At 30.9% G+C, this 24,546-nt stretch overlaps 1 protein-coding gene across 2 annotated transcripts; it reads right to left on the bottom strand.

Annotated features, from left to right (window-relative positions):
- Window positions 1-122: 122 nt before the first annotated feature.
- Window positions 123-24,347, bottom strand: kkv (hyaluronan synthase-like protein kkv). Of its 2 annotated transcripts, none has more exons than XM_068764726.1 (23): window positions 24,220-24,347; window positions 17,242-17,348; window positions 12,116-12,360; window positions 11,404-11,570; window positions 10,385-10,712; window positions 9,683-9,882; window positions 9,094-9,412; window positions 8,780-9,000; window positions 8,438-8,705; window positions 8,099-8,361; window positions 7,810-8,020; window positions 7,111-7,311; window positions 6,205-6,431; window positions 5,744-5,911; window positions 5,322-5,627; window positions 4,993-5,234; window positions 4,338-4,494; window positions 4,099-4,251; window positions 3,653-3,829; window positions 2,380-2,547; window positions 2,056-2,299; window positions 668-813; window positions 123-584 (listed from the first exon to the last, which is right to left on the bottom strand). In XM_068764726.1, exons 2-23 carry the CDS (start codon window positions 17,334-17,336, stop codon window positions 390-392), a joined length of 4,701 nt encoding a protein of 1,566 aa, XP_068620827.1. In that variant the 5' UTR covers window positions 17,337-17,348; window positions 24,220-24,347; the 3' UTR covers window positions 123-389. The 2 variants fall into 2 exon arrangements, with proteins under 2 accessions (XP_068620827.1, XP_068620828.1); XM_068764727.1 differs by lacking the exon at window positions 3,653-3,829 and adding an exon at window positions 3,299-3,475.
- Between the last annotated feature and the right edge of the window lie 199 nt (window positions 24,348-24,546).

The following is a 24,546-nucleotide window of genomic DNA, read 5'->3' as shown; positions in this document are numbered from 1 at the left end:
CATTAGTTTTCGTAATAATGCCACTAGGTGCTATATTTTAATAATTTGAAAACACATTTGTTTTATGATATTTATTTCATATAAATATTGTAATGAATGTATATCATTAAAATAATTGGCAGTGTCAAAATATACAAAAATCTTATAATATTGAGTAAAACTAAAAGATTCGCTGATGATATCTTGGATTCAATATAGTATGTCAATTTGTATAATATATCACAAACAATATTGGTATGTCAAAAGTTAATTCTTGCGACTTCAGAAAATCAGGAATCTTTTATATATAGGAATACAAAATGAGTATCTACAAATGCTTAATCTAAATAATTTTCATTATTATCGTTTCTTAATTTGGCAACTTTTTATGACGCAATTTCGACCTTTTTTCAATATCTACCCTGGAAAGTGACTTGATTCTGTCTTGGTTGAAGTCTCATAGAGTTGATATCTTCGTCGTCGCCTAGTGATGTTTCATATCCTCGATTAACTTGTCCTCCATTGGGTTCGGCAAAAACGTCTTTGACTGATATGTTTGCGGTTGACGTACGATGCCGGGGACCCAAACCATGATTATTATTTAACTGTAATACCCATAAATATTGATCAAATAATTATAACTTACAAAGTAGTAAAATGTAAGGAAATTTAATCTAAAAGACAATACCATGCCAGTTACACCATATTCGTTGTTAGCTCCAAGTGTTTGCATCTGTGATTTTCTTCGTTCAGCCATTACGGAGTTGCGCCTTGTCTCTAAAGCCTTTAATGTTTCTCTACGTAAAGTCATCTTGCGATTTAAAACCGGTGTACCTGAAACATATTTGAAAATCAATATCGTAGAATAATTTGTTGGTATATTTAAGATTATAAAGTTGTCTATTATTTATTGTTATAAAATTCATCATGATTAAGTATTGTGCAATCATTATAAAGGATTGCCACAAGCTTCATGAGGATTGGTAGCAGCGTCCTCTGAATAACATAATTTATTATAATGCTGCTACGATTATGGTATATCGCTCATAGATATTTATGGAGGAGGCCTATGCTTTTTAGTAGACCACTATGGGATGAAACGTCAATGAGTATTTTATTTATGTATTTTTATTATTATCCACTAAGGGTCATTTACTGTGACCCAGTGGCGTAGCTAGGGGGTGGCGAGCGGGGCACCACAAGCAGGGGGGGCACCAAAGTTGAAAATACTCGTTATTTTTTTGAATTGTTTTTTTTTTTGAATGATGAATAATGAAATGTTAAAAGAAAACCATAGTTTAAAGTAAATAACATAAAAAGAATATCGAATTATACTAATTTTTGCTAAAAAAGTTGTTAAATAATATGATAAATTATAATATACAGTGTTTAAACCTTTCATTCGCAAAACACATAAAGTGTTTTTTAAAAGGGCCCTAAATCACAAAAACACATATCTGTGTTTCAAACTAGTCGACACTATTGATTTTGAAAATGTGATTAATGACTTTGCAGGCAAAAAACCGAGGAATGTTCGTTTTTAAATTTTCCCAATAAATTTTATTAAGATCTCATGTTATTTTATATACATTTATTATTATTTTGAACCAAAAAATATATATATTAACTACATTCTGTTCTGAATTTTGAAATTATTTAGACTCTTTAGGGGGGGGGGGGGGGCACCAAGCCCCAATCTACCCCAGGCCCCAAATACCATAGCTACGCCACTGCTGTGACCACTTGTTTATGACATGGGACGAAAGCGAGATCTCGATAGGAACAAGAACTAGATTGAGTTTATAATGACGTCCCTCAACTTATGAATACAAAGGTTCCAAGCGCGTTCTAATTTGATAAGTGTCCAGAACAAACTCGAACGGGTTTTCTTTGTGATATCTTCCACACCGTACCTTATTCTTTAACTTAATTTTAGTGTTAACAAATATTGTTGATTTTTAAATTAATGTGATTTATTACATTAATTTAAAAATTATTCATTTCATTATTAATTAATGGATACATATTTATAAATTATAAAAAGAATTGAAGCCATCGGAAATCATATGCACCTACCTGGTCCTTCATTGGCGTTCATGTTGAAGAAGCGTTTCTTGAAAGCGACATCTAGCGTTCCTATATTTCGCTTCTTTTGGCGTGCTTTTTCCAAATTGTGAATAGTTTTTCTTCGACCAACATTTTGCGGACCAGATCCCGAATCGTTATCGTACTCATCATCCAGCCCATTCAGTTTTTGTAAATCTTTTACTATTGCTATTGCATTTTTGTCCAAAAGAGCATCTTGAGATAGATCTTCAGACTAGAAAATAAAGAAGAACCTATAGAATCTATATTATAACAGATATAATTGATATGGAAAAAAAGATATTAATATCATACCTTCTTAGTACAGAACCAATTTAATTCGGTAGAAGCCAATATGTGAGATATTGTTCCGAATCGATGGAACAACATAGCAGTAAATTGAATTACTAAGATCAAGGCAAAGAAGAATACGAAAACTAAGCCAATTGGCTCCAATTGCAGATACTCTTTTGAGATGAGCACCTAAAATTCCACATTAGAATATTATTATCATTCTTACAATTGTTCGTCGTAAAATAAACAAGCATTCGAAAATAATTGCGTTAAAGTAGCCATTTTCCATGATAACAATTACAGCAATTGAAAATGGTTTTTTGATTCCAGAACGTGGTAAAATGAAAAAAAAATCATTATTGACAAATGCTGAGTTTTGTTTATTCTGTAAATATGAATATTAATTAATGGACACAAAAAATTAAGTGCGGTACAAAATTTACTATAAAATTAGAAAATTTCATAACAATAACCAATTTATTCGTTATTTATATTAACCAATCAAGGAAAAATTAAAAATAGTAATGTTAAACAAGTCACCACGTTCTTTTTATTAAAGATATGTACACGGAAAATAAATAACCATTTGACCTTTTTTAATAGAAAAATCCGCCACCTTAATAGACAGAAAAACAACTCCTCGGGGTATTGGGTACAGTGCAAACATTGTAGGTAAAAAATCTAAACTATTATTATTTCACACAGAAACAGTTTTATTCTACCCTTATCGCAGTAAAAACTGTAAAAGGAAGGAATTTTCAAGGCCAGGGTCTAGGGCTTAAAATTAGATTATGTGTAGAACCGTATTCGCCATAGTTGTTTAGTTCTTGGTGAAGAAAAAACTGGGACATCCATGCTGGTGCCATCCCAAAACAGACCGGTTAGAAGAAGGTCGTTAGACTTGTGAAGTGACACACATTTGGGTAATATTTGGCTATACCTCGCCTGTATCCTCGATGTACGTAATGTTTGTCTTTACTCCCAAAGGCCAAATCACGTGGAGTTGATCTTTGTTCAGTTGTAATAAGAATACTATCAATATGAATAAAGCATTGAACATAACAAATGCAAAAACTGACTTATTACGAAGCTCTATCAAGTCACGTGCAATTCGTGCCTGTAAAATTACATAAGACAGAAAAAATTAATCGCATCAGCTTTCAAAGTTGACTGGGTATAGGCTCGCTTTTTATTTAAAGGGACTCTCTGTTGTTTTTTTAATTATTCTATATATCCTTTATCGTCCTCAGTCACCGTTGAAAACTGATTGCCACGAAGTGCATTCTCACGTTACCTCTTGTGACACCTCATCATATGTTATATTAGTTTTAACTCCAAAAGGCCACTTAAAATGAAGGTTGTCCTTGTTCAGTTGTAGCAAAAATACAATGAGAACAAAAAGAGCATTGATCATAAAGAATGAAAACACAGAAGAGTCTCTCAATTCTTTCAGGTCTCTGGATATACGGGCCTAAAATTGTGGGAAGATAAAAAGTGTATAAAATTCAGTAGCAAATTCTTTGAAACTGTTGTAGCAAATTTTTACTTTTATATCATAAGCTTTTTTGTGCATGCATATTCAGTTCTATAATTTTTAAACAAATATCAATACCTGAAAGTGTGATTGTTAAGTTTACATATATGTACTCAAAAACTTACCTCGATCCTTTCAAAAAATACACGTTTGATTAGCTAAATAAAAACATATTTAATATAGCTTTCATGAAAATTTAAGCTTACCTCTTCCTCTTTGTTTGCGTCAATAGGATATAAATATTTGTCGATAAGATCTTTCCAAAACTGTGTTTCAGATTGACTTAAAAAGTCAACCTCGCCTTTCTTCAATTCTGGATCCTCGATCCAATATGGATTTATTAAATCATCCCTCCTTTCCTGAAAGCAACGAGTGTTATTATTGCATCGACTTATACAAAACACTCTCGGGAAACATTAAAAATAAATATGATTTTAGTTATTACTCTAGGTGCCGTTGACATTGTATCTGCATCAGAACTTAAATCGTTGTCTTCTTCTGGACCTTCCGCTAAAGCATCGAGTTGATGGTCTCCGGCATTACTTCCTCTCGGTCCAATTGATAATTTTCTTCCTCTATTTAAACCATGCGGATCGACAGTTCTGTACAAAAATAGGAATGGTTTTGATAATTGTACTGACTTATGAAACGCTAATAGTATTTCACGAAGTATTTTTGGATGTAAGCGACAAGATAAAAACTGTTATCTGACAAAAAAATTACAAACTAATATAAAATGTACTGAGCCAAATATAAAAGCAGATATAGAGGTGGTCAGAAAAAAATCAGTAAGTATTGATTCATTGGTATTTAAGAGACGGTCTTAAAAAGCGACGAAGACAGCGGAGGAAATCGATGATTTCAAAGTAACAATTGGCATGTGGTGCAGAGTAGCACAGAGACTACAATGGAAATCACTAAAAGAGGACTAAGCCAAGTGGTGCACCGAGATAAGGGATATTAAATTCATTAGTTTTTTAATAATATTCTTCCTCGAAATAAAATATAGTTATTATTTTTACACTCACTCAAAATCTAAACTTTTTTTAAGTTTGAGTTGATATGTGTATTTTAAAGTTTATAAGATAGTAGAATAATACCTCTCAATTGTATCTAACTTCTTTTCCAACTTTTCAAGCGTTGACGCAATATGTAATAGTTGAACTTTTTCTTCATTTCCTTTTGGATGTGTACATAATAAACACTTAAATAATCCGGCAAAAGAAAATTCTATTGAACCTTCTTCTTCATTGCTATTAACACCTTGAAGGAATCCTAGCAAAGATTTTTGTTTTGCGTTTTTCTTTGCTTCTTCTGCTTCTTTTTTCTCTTGTTCTATTTCCTACAATGGGTTATCATTTTTATCAGTGAAAGTAAACCTTATTAGGAACTACGCAACTAAAAACTTTAAAGAAGAAATATACTTTACCTTTTTCGTTTTTTTCACTTGCACCTCTCGCGTCCCCCAGGAGACAACGTTTAAATTGATGATAGAATATAAAATCAAAAGCAAGTACATAGAAGGTATAGACAGCAAATAAATGATACCGGGTACAATACACCAAAACTCTTGAGGATGTAAACATGCTGCTATGAAGAATGAACTTGATAAGGAAATCAAGAATATAGCAGATGGTGATCCGATACCGTCCTCGCCTAACTGAAGAGCCGTACCAACGATTACTGCCATCATAATCATCGCGTACGCTGTTGACAATATTTGTGCCACCAATAACTGAAATAAATATTTTGTCTTTATGTTTTTAATTTTAAAAATCATTAATGGAAAACATCTCACTTTAAAGAAATTAATGTTGCTAATAAAGATAACTGTTTTGTTTTTCATATTACCTGAATTTCGGATTTCATTGTAAAGCAAACGAACATAAATATCGCAATGGGGTACAAATTATACTCGAAAGAGGTCCAATTATCAATTCGAAAAGCTGCGACGAAGGCACCCACCAACATAAGGAATATAGTTCCAGGGCCAAGAATCGTACCGCCCATCAACATCATCTGTAAACATTGCCGTGTATTAATTATATCTTATAACCTTGAGCTGAATAATTTTTTTTTATAACCTCGAAACAAAAAATTCCAGTAAGATAGAGGATTCTTTTATTTACCGTTTAAAAATGTTAAATTAAATGAGTTATACAAAGCTGCCTTATCTAGTAAAAACTACGTATGTACCATGTTGAAAACAGACAAAGAATATATTTTAAAAATTAATGAATACATGTATAACTGTAAAATGAATTATTATCAAGACAATTACATCAAGGTCCAATTCTTCGAGTAATCATTACCTGGTATGCGATATATGGCGTCGAAATGTTGTCGTTAATTTTTATCGTATGTTTATAATCAACAAGCAAGTCCATAATGTTAGCAATGGTTGACGGTACCCAACGACGACGTTGATTATAAAACTCACTGAATCCTTCTGGACAGTGAGTGTAAGCGTCTGAAGCGGCTGAGTATTCTACACGGTAACCTCGTTGCAAAAGTAGTGTGCACAACCATCGATCTTCGCCTATTAAAACAGAAAAATGTTATTTAGTTTTTTATTTATATAAACAACCTATATAAGAAATTTTCACCTTTGTATTGAAACAATACACTATTCTTGAACTCCTAACAGTTCAAAAAATACCGTTTCAGGTTTTAATTCTGGTAAGAATATTCCTTTCCCATAGTAAAGGTCAGCTAAGAACGGATTTTTCGAAGGGTATTGAGCGGGCCTTCATGAAAATAAATGCATACATTCAAACTCTAGTTTAATAAGTATAAACTTTGGTCAAAATATTTTTGGGCATGACAATAATTATTAAGAATCCATTTTATGAAATAACACCCACAAAAGCAGCGCGGGCCACAAAGAGGGTGAGTTCATTATTTGAGGCTCCCAATAAATGAGTTTATTTTTAATTTTTGTGTCATTACTTTTAAATTACCGATAACAAATAATTATTCACCAGATTTCTAAAGAAATATCATGTTAAGTAAAATAAATGGGTTTAATTTTTTATTAACAGTACACATACTTTGTACTTTTATTTATATTTTTTAAAAACATAATTTCTGCTCATTTTAACACCTTTTGTGCATAATTTAAAATACGTTTGAATGAATTAAATAAGGTTTGGAAAAATTTTCAAATCCAAGCCACCGACTATCAAAGAACTTGGCGTCCCCTGTAATTTTATATTTACCTTGATCGTATTGTACGTAATGCCGAGCTTCGTCAGATCTCAAAGTGTATTTTTTCATAACGTTATCATCCATAAGAGCCTTTCCTCTGAAAAGTGAGAAACAACCCGGACTACAAAGTACGCAACCAATCATATGTTCTGTAGCCTTTTGAAGCCAATGACCGATAGCGTATTCGAACATTTGGTACCACACCATAGGACCTGTAAAATATATACACCTTATGAAAAAATTTAATATGAGTAAAATATTTTAACATTAATTTAAACACGTACCGTTATAATCATACCCTGACTTCTGTAAAAGGCATATACTTATTTATCTACAGAACTCAGGAGACTGATCAAATTTTTGGAGATAATTTCTACTTGAACAATATTCATAAATATTTTTTCGAAATCACCGGAAAAAACGGGAAGAAAATGGAATTAAAGGAGATATAAATGGAAAAGGTAACAGGAAAAATAAGAAGTATTATTTTATAATAATAATACTAAACAAAACTTTTTATTATAATACAAGCTTGCTAGAAAGGCTAAGGGAAATAACAGATAATATACACATCTATATCTGCTTTTCAGGACATAGCTTTCAGTGAACGAACTCAAGAAACTAAAGACATAAGTAACTACAAAAAATATTGTATGATATTGCTATTTGCATTTGTATTTACTGTTTATTAATGATGACTTGTTTCTTACCGGATCCAACTGGATGAATGCGACCACAAGCAGCTCCTAGATTTTTGTTTTTTTTCATCAAATCAATTAGCAAACGTACGGCGTGAGGCTGGAAATCAATGTCTCCGTCCAATGTCAACAAGAATGTGTTTTCGGCCATGACTTCTTTTCGGTCCACCGGTATCGGAAGTTCCATTAGACGATGTCCCAAAAGATAGTACATGTACATAACCTGTTATAAGAAATAATTCTATTATTTTTTCATCTTTGACTATTTCGTTCAGAGAACCAGTGTTATAATAGATCCTACCTGAGACCATCGTTTCCTGTGACGAATTTTAGCTTTATCTTTTAAGTGACAAATCATTTTTGTTTTGCCTGGTAACACCCAAGTTAACCGACCTCCATACGGTGCTGGATACCTCTTGGGTGGTCGAATGCGAATATTCGTTTGATGTACGTTCGAAGCAGCTTCATCGATAGTGTCCACAAGAAGTTTGACGAATCTGTTTACTTGTGAATCGTCATCACTGTGGTCTGATATTTCAAAGGCGTCATCCAAGAAAATATGAGCTGAAAGATAATTGTATTGATAAATATTTTTATAAATATTTTGCGGGATTCATTTACAAATAAAAAAATCTCTTACTCTCAAATTCATAGTAGTCGGGATCCACTACACGTAAATATTTTTGTGCAACTCGTCGTGCACATTGATCTTCATCTAACCGAAGAATAGACTTTAAGAATTCCATCATTTCATCTTTTGTTTCATGCCACATAGTAGCACAAGCGTAAATTCTAGTAATCTGATCAGATGATTTTATAGTTCTTGGGGATGATCCGGTATTATCAGTATGTACTGATATAGTTTCATAATATTCATCGCCTTTTTCTTTTTCTATTTCAGCAAGATCCTATAAATTAATACGATTCAAAAGTTAATTCACAATTATTGAGGAGCTTAAAAATGTTGTCGTCACTTACTTACCTCAGTTTTGACGTCTTTGTGATCATCTCTCTTTCTATTAAGTGCCATGCTTTGATCTATAAGTAAGCCGTTATACATTGGAAGAACGAACAATTTTTCCGTTGAAGCAAGACGTTCAGCTTTTGGAGTCCATATATGTATGGTGATCCAAGTTTGAGATAGTAACCAAAGAAGCCATACCCATGCCATTTGTCGTGTGATAAAGTCGCTTAATGAAAATACTGTAAATATAAATTATTCATATAATAATTATATTATTCATATATCTATTTGTTTGATTATCCGTAAAATAATATATAAATTATAACACGTACCCGGAGGACTTTCGAAGAAAAGATAATCTGGAACAGTCCCATGGAAGAAGCAATTATCTCCATTTCTTAAACCACACGCAGCTATCAAAAAGTTGACTACTAGCGGTATAACTAAATTAATCGGGAATGCATAACTGAATCCCTGTATAAGGATTTTACAGGCAAACTTTCCAAATATGTAGCAGAAATATGCAGCGAACATCTGGATAAGCATGACGTAGAAAGCGGACTTGTACACTGCGGATACTTCAACTGAATCTCCTGTTAATGTTGCATTTACTAAATCGGGTATCACGGTTCCACCCAATTGAATTTGTATCTGTAATTGTTTATAAAGTTTAATAATATGATAGATATTTAATACAACGATTCAAAGATATCTGAGGCGCAAGTATGTCATTAACAAACTAAGAAATAAATATTAACAATGCATGACACAGATGGCCACAAGAGCCTTAAGATACCGAAGTAGAGAGCATGAACAGGCAGTCTTAGTGGAAATCTATGGAAAAAAACCTATGTCACGAAGTGCACGCTCTAGACCTCAAATGATGATGGTAACTCTTTTAATTATGTTTGCGAAACCTACCTCTTCAACTACGATATTATGTGGACCAAAACCAGAATTAAATAGTTGAAAGAACATTGCAGGTTCGTCTCCATCTAACCATATACAGAAGAGAATACACAATAAAAACAGTAGTATTTTCCAGATAGACATAAAGCGGTAGGTGTAATAACGCGAAGCATTTAATTCTTCTTTTAGTCTCCCCAAAATTTTTATTATACCTGAAATTAAAAAATATAAATTATTTCGCTTCAGTTTTGATTATAACAACTAAAAGAAAAACCTCAACGAGTTATCAATGTTTTTAAATTATTTATGTTTATTAACCATTCATCTGTTGTTATCAAATGAATCTTTGTAATTTTTGAATAAATATCTATTTTAACATTATTATAAATTACAATTAAAAAGCTCTATAAAGTTATTTTAAAACATTCGCATTTGCTGACTGGTATAACAATAATGTTTAAACAGTGTTCAACGAACTCTTCGTGGATAGCTTATATCTAAGGAAGTTTGTGCATCCTCCTTTCTTTTTTCCTTTTTTTAAAAAAAAATGAGTATTTACGAGTGCATATTTTGACTTTTCATTTAAAATCGTCATAAACGCTGCGGTCCCATCGCCATCTTGAAATTGTACTCATTTCCATACTCTGGCTGGATCGATCGTATGTGTTTTAAATGAAAAAAAAATCTGGGATATTAGATCTCAATATGTCTTACCAATAGGGCTCTGTCTTGTTACGTAATTCTCCCACCATCCTAATGATATGCATATAGATGAAATCGGAATTAGCCACAGCACTGGTTTGTTCTCCGAAAGCGGCCACACAATAAAACCGGTGACTTGCGCGACTATGGCAGCCATGTCCACTATTACTTTCACAAATCGTTTCGAGTCCCGGGAGCTACGTGAGAGCAAACCGAGGATGGCCGGTATTACGCACAGGCAGTTTGTAAGCATAGCTCCTTTGACTACATCTAACTCCGGCAGCACTATGTAAAATAAAATTCCCATTCCAATCGTTTGTAGTGATTCCGCTAGAAATACCTGAAAAATTGTAAATAAACGTGTATGCTTATCGACGCAATAACGCTGTAAATTCGCGTAATAGTCAAAAATTGATTTTTGTAGACACATATTTTGTAAACGCTTAATTGTTAAGTAATTATTGTGGGCGAACGAATACGTACGATGGTAGTATAAATAAAATAACAATACGCAGACGGCACAAGAGAGAGTTGTAGGATCTTTCAAGACGTTGTTACGCTGTCAGCGAAATTCTCCGAAGCTATGTTGTAAATTTATCATAGTGATGTCAACGAAACTTACATCACTCACTTAAAAATTACTACGTCGGCTTTTCCCCTCATATATATATATATACCTATATATATATAGGGGAAAAGCCGATATATATATATATATATATAATATAAACATGAGAGATTACAATCTATGCACTGACTCATTACGAAATCTATAAGCCCTTAAGGCTTAGACTTGAAATTCACCGAGCAGAGGGCCAACAAGGAAAAATTTCATCAAATTCAGAGCGTTCATTAAAATAATACGTATTTTTAAACTATCGCTCTTACAGGTATGAAACTTGGCTAGTATTATTTTACATGTTTAATATTATTCAGAATGGAATTTATGTAATTACACCAACTATTTATTTACCTTTATACCATATAAGTTAATAAATCTTAGAATAAATACAAAGATATAATCTACATACCACTATAAATTGAGCTGGTGAAGGCTTTTTGGATGATTTGAAAAAACATATTCTCACAGAGCGTATAAATGTTCCTATTTCCGGAATGGCAAAAGCTGCAAAAACCGCCCACATCCATGCGACTCGCTCTTCATCCGGCAAACTTACTATAAACTGCTTATCTCTACCTGTAATTACAAGATTATCTATTATTATACAATAAAATATGACCTGTTTTATAAGAGAAATAAACTTTATATTCCTAGAAACAAAATTGTAATCTACGCATAGATAATTAAGATTTTTTTCGGATATAAATCTGAAGATTTGATTGCTGGATGCAGGCCGCTTTCCACAGGCCCGGTGGGAATTTATGGAAAAGACCAATGTCCAGCAGTGGACGTTGTTTTTATGTTATGATAGTCATTTTTTTATGGACGACGGAAATTTTCAATCAAAACGGATTGATTCTAATTTTAAAAAATTTCAATAACGCTTTAAGGAAATTCTGAGGTTTTATAATAGAATGAAATTTTGCTATTTTATACATTTTAATTATATTCAGAGCTATTAATAGTTTCATCAAATATTAAACTTAAAAATAATGTTAACTTTTTCAAAAAGTTATGATCTCACAATATAATATATTTATATATATAATTTGATAACAGATGCTGTAAGGATATATTTATTACCAACAAGCAAAAATAATTTGATAAAATATATTACATACCTAAATTTCTATTACAATACGCAATTCGCCTATCTTTTTTCAATTGAGAAGTCATAAATAGCACGGTGCCTTTGGCGGTAACTCCGGAGGCAAGAACTACAATGAAGGTGACAGCGTAGGCCAAGATTTTGAGCAATCGAACTGTGAACTCCAGCCATTTCTGCGTTTCCATAGATATACTGTCCTGCTTCGGTGGGAACTCCCTGAAGACGTCCCATCCTTTCGTCTCGTGTACTGTTCTTTGACTGAAAGCATTTAAATAGAATTAGAACTTTTTAAACAATAACAGTAATTATTTGAAATTTTTGTTTTTTATTTATCTTTGATATATAGTTACAATCGTGTTAGGAGATGACATAAAAAACACCCGAGTTTGAAGTTGGACATAATAAAAACCAAAATGAAATAATTAAAAATGTAAGCATTGAATTTGTTAAAAGAGGACGTCTCTGTAATGGCATTAGGAGTCATTGTTATATGCGTTTAATTTCGTCATTTGTTAGATTATTTAAGAAGTAATAATTAAGTTAGCATTTAATGTTATTTGACGTTAAACTAGACCAGGGCTTATTTGGAATCCACGTAGCTTTAACTTGAATGATGCTATTATAGGGGGTGATCAATCTGATTCTAGCTTCTATCAAAATATGTTAATTGTTCTGACACCCCCATAAAGCGTGAACAAAAAATAAATAAATAAGCTATTGTTATTTCGACAAGAAATTAGTCGAAAAATCTAATTACTACTAGATACTAATAGAGACATTTAAACTTCTGGCATAGAAGAAAAACTAGGATTTTTGCTATTAAAAATTTACAGATTTACAAAGTTTCATGGTCCCACCACAAGTCTCAGGTCGGACTATTATTTCACCGGATTAGGAGAATTTGGAATATAAATGTAATTCTACATATCATAACAATAACAATGATTGTTGCATTGCGGTTAATAATTATTGGAAGGGATGTTAAAAAATATATTATTTGTAACCTTCTTTCTTTACTGGGATGGCTTTGGGTCTTACTTATGTTATATTTCATGACTCGATTATATCTGTGGTGGAGACCTATATCCGTCATGGGGTCACTACGGCTGTAATGATGTTGATGACAAGATGATTATATATATATATATATATATATATATATAAATAAATATATATATATATATATATATATAAAAGATTAACTATAACTACTTGTATTATTAATTAAAAAAAAAAACATTACTTAAATTTTGATCCGGGTATTTTGTTATTTTTTATAAAATTTGAATAAAATTATAGAATATATGTCACCGATATAAATTATAATGGCAAATTTAAACAACTAAGTTATGAGCATGTTCTTACGGAGGAAATAGCACAAAGCGGCGATGCGAGAAAAACAACTTTCACGTATGTTACAGAGAAATTCATGCTACAGTACGTATGTAGACAATTATGATAAATCCTTCCATCCGAATAAATTTTTGCGACAATTGTTAATCAATGAATTAAATGATAAATGAATATATGCTAAACAAACAATTGCAACCAGTAAAAAGTGCAGGTTTTAAAATTATTGGTGTATTTTTTATGTACAGTTTTACCTATGAGAAGTCATGGACATATCATGGGAAACGTCATACTATAAATGTTATGCATTATAAAAGAACAATCTATTTCTCTTTTGAAATATTAATTTTGTGTCCAAATTATTTATTTGTTTATTTAAAAACTAAGGTAGAGTGGACTTAATAAACGTCAATATAAATAAGTACTAGTAATTGTTTACTTAATAAGTAACTAATATCCTTGCGTAATTGCGACATTAAATAACTGTAAAAGTTATTTAGTATATCATCTACAACAATCGGGCAAGAAGAAGTCTTAACTGGACTTCTCTGGTTAGTTTGTTTGGTAACCTGTTATTTAAAAACGTTTAGATAAAAATGAAAAGCAGCGTTATGAAATTAAATTATTATATGAGAATAAAACACAGTCTAAATTTAAAAAATATATTTTGATTTAAGCGATTTTTTGCGATGGATTTTGGATTTATACTTTAAATAAAACCGTACATATCACAATGATTATAAATATTCGTTCTTTATTCCGTAGTACTGAACGAAAAGGTTATGTTACATTTTATTATGGACTACGACAGTTATGCAGTATGCTAATTAAAATTCACGCAGTGCTCGCCACCAATTCGCGCGTTAGAAAGTTATGAAATTATCGTTATAATATTTGATAGCTTTAAAAAATATTTTGACAGCTTCATTTAAAAAAAATAACTTTGGTTGTTTCCATTTTACTTTCCGAAAGCTTCTTTAAAATAATTTGGGACCCAATTTAATTATCAACATTATGAAACTAAATTCTATTGCTAATAAATGTTTTAAAAAAGTTTTTGTTATTTTAACTGCGATAAATTTAAATTACATTTTTGTTGTTTATGTCTAAATCATACCGTTACCTGTAAATGCTACAGTAATGTAAGGTACCATTACTATAAATTGAATTGTTATTATTAGCATTGTATATTGCCTCTCCCAATTCATGTTTCTGGTAATAATTTTTACAATCTTTTTCACTCATACTCATCACTTTAACATCACAAATAACACATAAAATTCTTGATGAAACATGAAATAGTTGTTAGCGGAAATTTGTCCACGAAAGCTAATTTGAAAGAGATTATATCCTCAAAAACGATCAATAACTCATCGTTGAGTTTGGATGGAGGACAGCGAAAAGTGCGTTCGCGCGACTACTGCGGGGAAGCGGAGTCGTTAGTTGACTACCGCACTCATTGATGGCTCGGTATTGTCGGCCAGCGGACAGAAGTTGAATAATAATCTTTCATATTTGCTATAGCATATTTGAATTCTTTGAATTACTATTCGGCATCAAAAGTCAAGTCTCATTAGATAATATTAAATAGAATCAATTCACCAGAAATATTTTCCAAAAAATTAGGGCAATAATGATGATAAACTATTAGTAAACATGTAAAATATGTAAGAGCTCAAATATATAAGGGTAAGCTTGTTGTTCAAAAACCACTGAGAGCGAATGTAGAACAACCATTAATTAATATGCATTCCAAAGATATATACAATTATGATTTTTATTATAATTAATTATATTAAAAAAAATATGTAACAATTAAAATTTAATAACGCATGAATGGCTTTTAATAGTAATATTATTTTTTGAAGTTTGAAGTAACTTAGTCGAATATTTACGTTATGAGAAAAATCTTTTTAAATTAAGGGGTATGATTTCCCTTAATTACAAGAAAAAGAAAGCAAAACTAATAAAAAATGTAATTATTGAGTAATGTTGATACATTACATTTATATGTAAAAATCATGAATGTATATCGTAAATTGCAGAACGTTTGCAATAAAGTAGAATAAATTAACTTATGTATATTATCGCAATAAGAATTATCGGAATTCTTTTATGCTACTTGTATTGTTCCGCAGACTATTCTGTCCCTGTTTCTGTTATTTATTAATTCTGGTTTTATTATTGTTTTATTATCTTTATTTTAAATGTACTTATAGATTCAGTTAGGATAACTCTGAGGTTGCACGTAATTTATGTAAAAATGTAATGCATATTTGTAATTATTTTATGCCTTAGTTTTAAGACCTGTAGTAATTTTTTTCGTACATATATATGTGACTATAATAACAATATAAAAAATAATGTATGTTATATAATATTATTGGAATAAATTTCTAAGGAGATTTTAAAAAAACGTAGCTTTCTAAATATCACGCACTCGACGCCTATAGCCAGAATTTGTAAATAATATCACACAGGCTGATAAAAGCAATATATTTTTAAAAAATACAGCACACAGGTTTACATGTTTACAAAAAGTTACGACAACCCTTGTACAATCGATTTCTAGCTTGCAATTTTTAGAATGTAACATTTTATATTACTAGCCATAAATAATTACAAATTTGCTCAAAACATTACACAATTAGGCTTTTCTGTTTAGTTATATATTTAAAATATTATTATCAATTAATATGTATTCTTTTGTTAATGTCGTGGCCATCATTCCTTTAAGCTTTAGTTTAAATTCGTCATTCGAAAATAACCCACCGTACAACGGTCAATGACCATACTACTACGTAGTACATACGAGTATTACCAAACCAGGCTGTAGAAATTCCTTAAATTGATATGGAATGAAATAAGTTTAATAATAAAGTTTTTAAACTAACTCTTTCCTAAAAATAAACAATGATTTATTTTTAAATGCTTAAAAACTGTTATTATTTAAAATAGACAAAGATAGCAATAAAGAGACAGGTCAAACGCGTTGAAGTCTTTTATTCAGGTCACGTTTGACCCTGTGGCGCTTTGTATTTTGTAGGTATCGAATAGCGTTTCTTGAACGAACATGTTGAACTAAAAATAATAATATAAAAGTAGAGTGCATACTCTTTTATCCTCTTATATATATCTCTTATATATTTGCGTTTTTTCTTGAATGAAATCTTCGAGAATGCAAAAAAATTACAAAAAAGTCAGTATGATTGCCACCTTAAACTCACAAGCTTCAACAATTGTTTATTGAAACCTTTTAATATTTGTTTAGTTTGAGTATAGAAGTTTTTTTTTTATAATATTGTTGTAAGACTTGGGTCTTAAAGACGAAGTGGGGCGCAAAAATGTGGCGCACTCGATCGATCGAAAGTTGTGTCGTCAGAGTTGACAACCTTGGCATTTGAGCGGGTTCCGGGCCGTTGTGAGCGGGCAACAGCGAATCGACCTCTAAGCTGCACACTAATTCATCTGTTGTTTTGAATATCACGACTTTATGAAAATGTGCCCCATGTTTTGCACCGAAGTTTTTAATTATTTGCACAAACATTGTAACGAAACTTTGTGTTCGCTTTCAACACTCTTTTAATATGCATAGCAGTACACTAAACAAAGCTTTATGTGTACTGGGCCATCATAAAATAAAAAACACATATTTGAACATGTATCATTTGTGTTATAAATACAATAAATACGATTTTTTTAACTACGATATTAATAAGGCATTGTTAGTTTAAAATTTTTATTATTAATATATAATTAAATAGTGCAATTAAATTAAAAAATACGTACCTGCCTCCATAAATTTCATTAGCCAAAGGGGTAAGTTCGTCGTCAGAATTGTCACTCCCCTCCTCTCGTCGCGATTTCCCTCCCGATGTCGCCATTTTGGACTAATTCTGAAAAAAAAAACTTAATTTATGCATATTAACATACTTCACATTATTGGAATTAAAACTACTACTATACAACATGTTAAGTTATAGGTGTCAAAGCTTTAAAAGAATAATACGCTTCATTTGTCAAGCGTTTACTCTTATTTCCTATGATCCTGTATGAAATTATTACTACAATAATTACATTTTCTGTTGAATGCGACAGGCTAATAAATTCTGGCTGTATAAAGTCTGCAGGGACAGATAATAGATTCATTATTTTAAATTTGTAGGAACCAAATTATCAGAATACCTTTTCTTACTATGTTGTATTATGTTTGACACCACATTTATTTTTGGATAGAGTGTACGATACATTACTCGACAGCAAGTGAGCTAAACATTCACTCCCTTAAAACTTTTCCACCCTTAACCATCCACCCTGTATACGTATATTAAAAGTATTACCTTAATACGCTATTTTATACCAAAACTACAAAAGATGTTTTCAGTGATACAGTCTGCCAATAATAGTGCGGCGGTATAATAGAATTTGCCAAAAACAATAATTGTAATATAAATAGATAAGCATAAGAAAAGAAACGAAATGATTTAATTTCACTTACAGTTTTATAATAACAGTTTATACCTAAAATTGATATAAATGTCGATTACTTAAGTCTATAAAATAATTATCAAAATATTAAAGTAGACATTTATTAACTCAAGCAAAACTATTTACTTTTATTATACATTTTAATTAAATAATATTTTTAATTTTTATAAAATATGAGTAAAAATAAATTTTATTAAATGTATTTCTTGTAAAGTAATAACTGTTTCTTTTCAATCAGTGGTTAAAAAGAATTTTATGTTTATTTAACTTTCTTTACATCCAGTGAATCATTGCAAACACATGCATTCACATTCCTTTCATTCCCTCGACCCTGCAGGTCGTTCATCCCTTTGCAATTTTACAATAAAGAAATTTACAATAAATCAAACCTTTAAACTTATCTATCTTGCTATCTTCACAATGTTTACACTATCGTTATTAATTTTAACTCCAACAAACATAATGCTTTAACGAAATTACAATTGCAAAAAGAAAATACAAATTATAATTTACAAAGATGTTGAACCAGAGATGTAACATAAAATAAATTAAGTTTTTCTGTAGGTTTACATTGAACACCTGTTTTTCTTGTCTTTTAGGTATAAAAAGGTTATTAATACTACATAGTATTAAGCCTAAAATAATTAATGTTATTAAAAACATTATTTACTATTGATACTATGATAATATGATTTATATGTCAAGCCATGTGGATAAAATTATTGGTGAAGTTTTTAGTTTGAAATGTTTTGTTATAAGAACAGTGTAAGAAATTATATTTGTCGTAATCTAAGATAGAGTTTGGCAGAAGCGTATAGGGCTGTGTGGCGTCGATGTCCGCAAGGTCAGCGACTTGTGTCTGAGGCGGACCATACACAGGGTTGCCGCGTAATTCGATATAAGATACAACAATCGTGCGTTGAATTGGATCTATCTTGTACTGTTATATATATGGACATATGAGAATAAGTTATTCGCCACTTTATTCTTGTGTTCAAAGTATTCACTCCAAATTAATTTTTGTATACATATGTTTTTAGATAAAATATTCTATTCACATATTAAATGCAAATGGATGGATATTTAATCTATCAAAATGTCAAAAACGTGGTGTCATATATTCGTAATGTTTGAACGAATAAATATGATGCGCGTAACAAAAATGTTACAGCAATTAATATTCTTTAAATAAAAACCCATGTTTCATATTATTTCCAATGAATTACGTGTATATAAGTTTTTATTATGGTCAATCGTTTCCTTGCTGACAATAATCGTCGTAACAGTTTATATAAAAAGTCAGGTATCATCTTGGTTCTACATTTGTAAAAAACTCTACTCTGATTTTATTATTTTTTTTTTAAGGCTAGATATTCTCGCTTACGCTACGTTTAACAAAAACAATGTATACAATTTTGCATGTCTTGTAACTGTTATACATAACAGTGTTCAATATAACTAACATGTTTGCGTAAGGGTTTAAATCTAGAGCCAACGCCTCGGCTTTAGTACAAAGTGGCTTGGTCTTACTTTCACTGTTGACGGCCGTCAGCTGGAGGCTCCCCTCTCTCCCCCCGACCTCTTACTACTCTACCTCCACTGCGCAACGCTGCCTTACATTCTTTAATCCAGTACTAAGTGCAAAATGCCTTTAATAAACTTAACGGAACACTTCTGAGTAACTAATAAGCCATAAAATGTGAACCAAGTCCATATAAAATATTTTCTCGGTTCCTTTTGGATTAACCTAACTTAGACTGTCCCATAAATAGCATTTAATGTCGTTTAGTGAATTCATTTTCTTGTTGCCCTAAAATGTAATAGGTAACGATAAAATAAATAAAACTTACCGAAATTTATTTTAAATTATTTAACATTGGTATAAACAATCAGTTCAACGCTGAACGATTTCATATTCAAAAAATTATAATATAATAAAAATAGATTGGTTAAAAGTGTAAGGTTTAAAGGAGTCAATATATCCCATTTAAATATAAATTTATTCAGTAATGATAACATAGTTAGAATTTTTTTTTAAAACTCCGATTGCTTCGATTCAAAGTCAATTATCGTTTACTCTGTTTGTGCAGAAATTCTCGGTCTATCGCATTTCAATAGAATAATCTTTATATTGACAAATGAGCTACATGTTCACTCCTTTAAAACTTTTACACCCATAACCAATCATCTTGTATGTACAATCAAATATTTAGAAAATATGCCCTGCTGACATGTTTTCTTTAATTAAAATATTATTAAGTATCTTATATTAATTTGTATTTAATTCAGTTTTTGTGACATTAATTCCAATACCGGTTAGATGTCAAACATATCATGTATAGCATGCGTGTCGCGGGGAGGAGCGGACGACGGCCTCGGACCCTTCGGCTTCCGCTTTAAACCTCGGAATTATAATCAGATCTTTACTTAGTGTCTTGATTTCGCCTAACCTTCGATTATTATACTTAATCTGAAGTTTAAACCGTTTACAGATATCAAAGAAACGATTAATCATTATTATATAACAATATACTTTCGTATCATAACTAAGCTTAATTTTAATAGCGACTAGGAACTTTAGCTTCTGGAATAGAAAACACGGATCAGCAAACGCAGCATAGGAATTCCACCCCACAAGGTGAACAGATAACTTTGTTAAGATTGTTGGAAATGGATGCATTCAGATTGCTTCCAACCGGTCCTTTTAAAATTTTGTGAGCGAGCTTTATGTCAAAAGTAAACGTTCTTTCACTATAACGATGATGATGAACAACCGAAATACATTTCATTCACATAGTGACAAAGAATGTCAGTGAAAGAGGGGGTACCTGAACTTTAATTAATTATAACTTTAGGTACTATGTTACATTTCATTGACGATCCAAAAGTATCTACATGAATAAAAATGTTATTTTGTTATAGATTTTGCTCTTACTATTTAAGGATATTGCTTCAGACAATTCCAAGTACCACCCAGAACACAAAACATATTATCTGATAAATACATAATGCCTCATAAGTGCCTATCGTATATCCCTGAGCATGCGGTGTGAACCTGGCCGATTTTGCAGATTAATAAAGGGTCTAGCTCCCACTGGTTCTTGCGCTATGAATATGTACTACCTTATTTATCCTGATGCATATTCGTCTCCTTGACTTAGATCAGTGCACTCTTTATAAAAATCTAAATGTATTGAGGTTCTATCTTTTTGTGATGAATTAAGTTGCATGCATCGCGTCTGAAATTTGAGCAATACTTATTATATTACTATAACTTGGCTATATTGGAAATAGCGTTTCTTTATATTTTATAGTAGAAAGATGCGAATGTCCATAGACGTAAAAATGAGTCAAGAAGTGGTAGTTTTCATACCTTTATTCGTAATTAATATTGTGTGAATCTTTTTGAACTTGCTTACAAAAAAATTAAATATTAGAATTATAAAAAACATTGTATTTTAATGTTTTATAATATTAATATTTATTAAAGTTATTAAATGATATTAAACACGGAGAAGGAAATTTTTTATAGTTTAATGCATATTTTTGACACGTTATGAATTTTTAAAAGGAAAAAAATACTTTAAAGCTTATCAGCATCCTAAACACGTAAAACTATATTCTTTCCAGTTTCTTCTACTTTCATGACTTTTAACATTCCGCATAGGAAACACTTGATGTATTACTGTTCCAAAAACATTTATTTCGGCAGTTAATGTATTATTTTCAATTTCGCGATAAACATTCCATGTACGAAAAAAAAACATTGTTACTATTAGTGATTGTAAAAACTGTTTGTTAAATTAAGGATGTTATTTTACATTAAAAAAAAGGAAATCGTAAACTAAATCGGCTTATGTATTGCTTTCCTAAATGAGTGTATGTCAATGACCGCCATATTTAAGAAGTTTCTAGAGCCGGATTTGCGTTTTAAGTGTTTAATAGGTAAATATTAAAGAAAAAAATATGGAGGTACCTTTTTACTCTTAGGCTTTGTTATATAAAAAACAATTCTGGTGAGGATCGATTTTCATCAATTAATAAATAAATTGCAATTCTTGTAGAAAGATTATTTGTTTTGTATATTTCTGACCAAAATATTCAAGACTATATTAAGGAGTGCATGTAAAAAAATACTGATAACTGAAGTAAATCAAAATCGTACTCTGTAATATAAATAATGTAACTACAATTGAAATATTATTACGCCATCAATACACAGTCAAGTGAACTCACTAGAAAATGAGTACAAAATAAAAGAGAAAGTGGGCCTCTGAACGTCAGTGTTTAGCTGAGATTGTACCTCCATACTTAACAAAGACACGCTCTATAAAAATCATTTTTAAGTAATACACTAATATGAAATTTTTACATCTTACTTAACTTAATTTTTTATTTATTTATATTATCTGATTGAAGTAATAAAAAGTGTTGTTTTGTTTCGATTAGACATAGAAATTTTGTTAAAACTTTGTTTTTTATATGAAAAACAACTCTGGTATGTCTATACCTTAAACCTTTAAACAAGCATTTTTTAACTGTTGAGATAATTGATAAATCATTGATATGAAACTCTGGGCATTTATTCAAATGTCAATGTAAAACTTGTTACGAACATTTTTATGAATCAATCTTATAGATGTTATAACCATATAAAAGTTATAACTATTTATAAATAAGCTTTCTACTATAAAAATTTCATAATCGCTAATGTTTTACCATTTGGCAACAAACCACTCGTGTTATGCGTCAGTTTTCACATAATTAATTATTTTTGTTTAATTAACTACAATAAATGATTTCTGTAAATGATTTTTTTTGAATTTTAATGATCTGTTATTCAGAAGTTAATCGGTCTTCAGAAGTAACCTTATAGATAGTATTATTATAGATTCTAAAGTTTTTTTTATTTATTACTAACCCGTGCATAGCATGCGTTGAAGTCTTTTATAGAGAACATAGCGACTGCTTAGACCCAGACGAGTTACAACATGAGGTGACTCATTTTAAATAGACTTTACATTTTTCCCTTATTAATCATCATGCAATAATTATTTTATACCATTCACCAATCTAGTTGTCTACGGATATTGATGAAATAAGTAAGGAAAAGCTACTATTGCTTACAAATGTTAGCATGTATGAGTGAATCATTTGATTGTTTACAATATACTTGTTTTCTGAACAAAGAAATAAGTTGGCATCTTCCTCATATTGTAATAAATTATATAAAAATTAAATAACAATATCAGTTAATAACTACTTAAGCATTTATATAAAATTACATCAATTACTCCTACGGAAGTAATACAATTAATCTTGGTACAAGTGAGAACGACCCTCTGACGGAACCGGATGTGTGCGAGGTCTTAAGCCTACCTCTGCAATACCGTTCATTTCTGTTTTGTTACGTGTAAATATCAATACACATTCTTTCTTTTTTAACATACGGTAAACATTTTTACAAATTTTAGATCATAACTGGTCTGTTAATTTGGAGTTCGATAAATTAGTTTAACCAGTTTAGCAATTAACTATTCACAAGATTCAATTTAGCGCAACTATACAGTTAAGTTTATGCGTACTTCAATTAATTGTCATTAGGTAATGATGCACGTAAAAAGTTTAACAATATTTGGTGAATACAGTAATGTTTAAAAATAATTTTGCTAATTATATATGGAAATACATCTACAAATTGAAAGGTTATTTAAAACGACCTTTTACAAAATTTAGAGGAAGGTCAACCATATTTTAATTGTAAATAACGTGTATTAAATTTTATAAGCATTAGTTTTACATTTACCTTGTGAAAATGTTTAAAAATTAAGTGCTACAGCAACTTGTGCCTTGAGCGTATCTCTCCTGTACCGCCTACATTCACTTTTGTTTGTTGCAATACCTATTTATGTTATCGACAGAAATGCAAAAATATGTTCACGAAATTTCTCACGTTTTTTCGTTTCTTTTTCAACCTACTTAACAATTGGATATTATAAATTCTCGTGATACAGACCTGAACTTTCGAAAACGTAAACTATTTTAGACATATTTTTAAAAATTCGTTATAGATTAGTATACATTACCTATGTATGCACTTTAAGGAAAATTAGTGTGAAGTAACCACGCTTTTACAACACACTTGTATATGTGTTTAGAAAACACATTCAAATTAATAACAATAGCGATTACTCTTGCATGCTTTCGCATGTGATTACGTACTACAGCCTTGTCAAACTAAAGGTCAAAATTTCTAAAAAAAAATAAAAATTTTCTTACCGTCCGTAGATAGAGATGTAAAAATGAAATCCTATATAATGTGTCACTTCACAATGTTCCAGTAAGTAAAGGGCACTCGCGTTTGTGCGTTTTCGATGCGCATTGTGCGCGCAGTGCGGTCGTCGGAGTCGCCGCACACTCACTGCCGCAATCGGCGACTCGACACGGGCCCGCGGTGACCTGTCACAATCTCCAACTCACCCGCTTGCGGTGCCTATTCGTCATTAGCCTTCTATCGTTCCACTCCGTCTTTTACTTAGAGGCTTATATGCGAAATAAACAAGGCACCTATGGTACCCATACTAAAGTACTACATTTTTTTATTAA

The sequence above is a fragment of the Battus philenor genome, unplaced genomic scaffold (assembly GCF_028537555.1).
Source record: "Battus philenor isolate CCGP_79_NKW_IND1 unplaced genomic scaffold, ilBatPhil1.0.hap1 SCAF_2, whole genome shotgun sequence".
Classification (NCBI taxonomy): domain Eukaryota; kingdom Metazoa; phylum Arthropoda; class Insecta; order Lepidoptera; family Papilionidae; genus Battus; species Battus philenor.
Note: the sequence above shows the minus strand (reverse complement) of the source record. Positions and strands in the feature narration are given on the sequence as shown.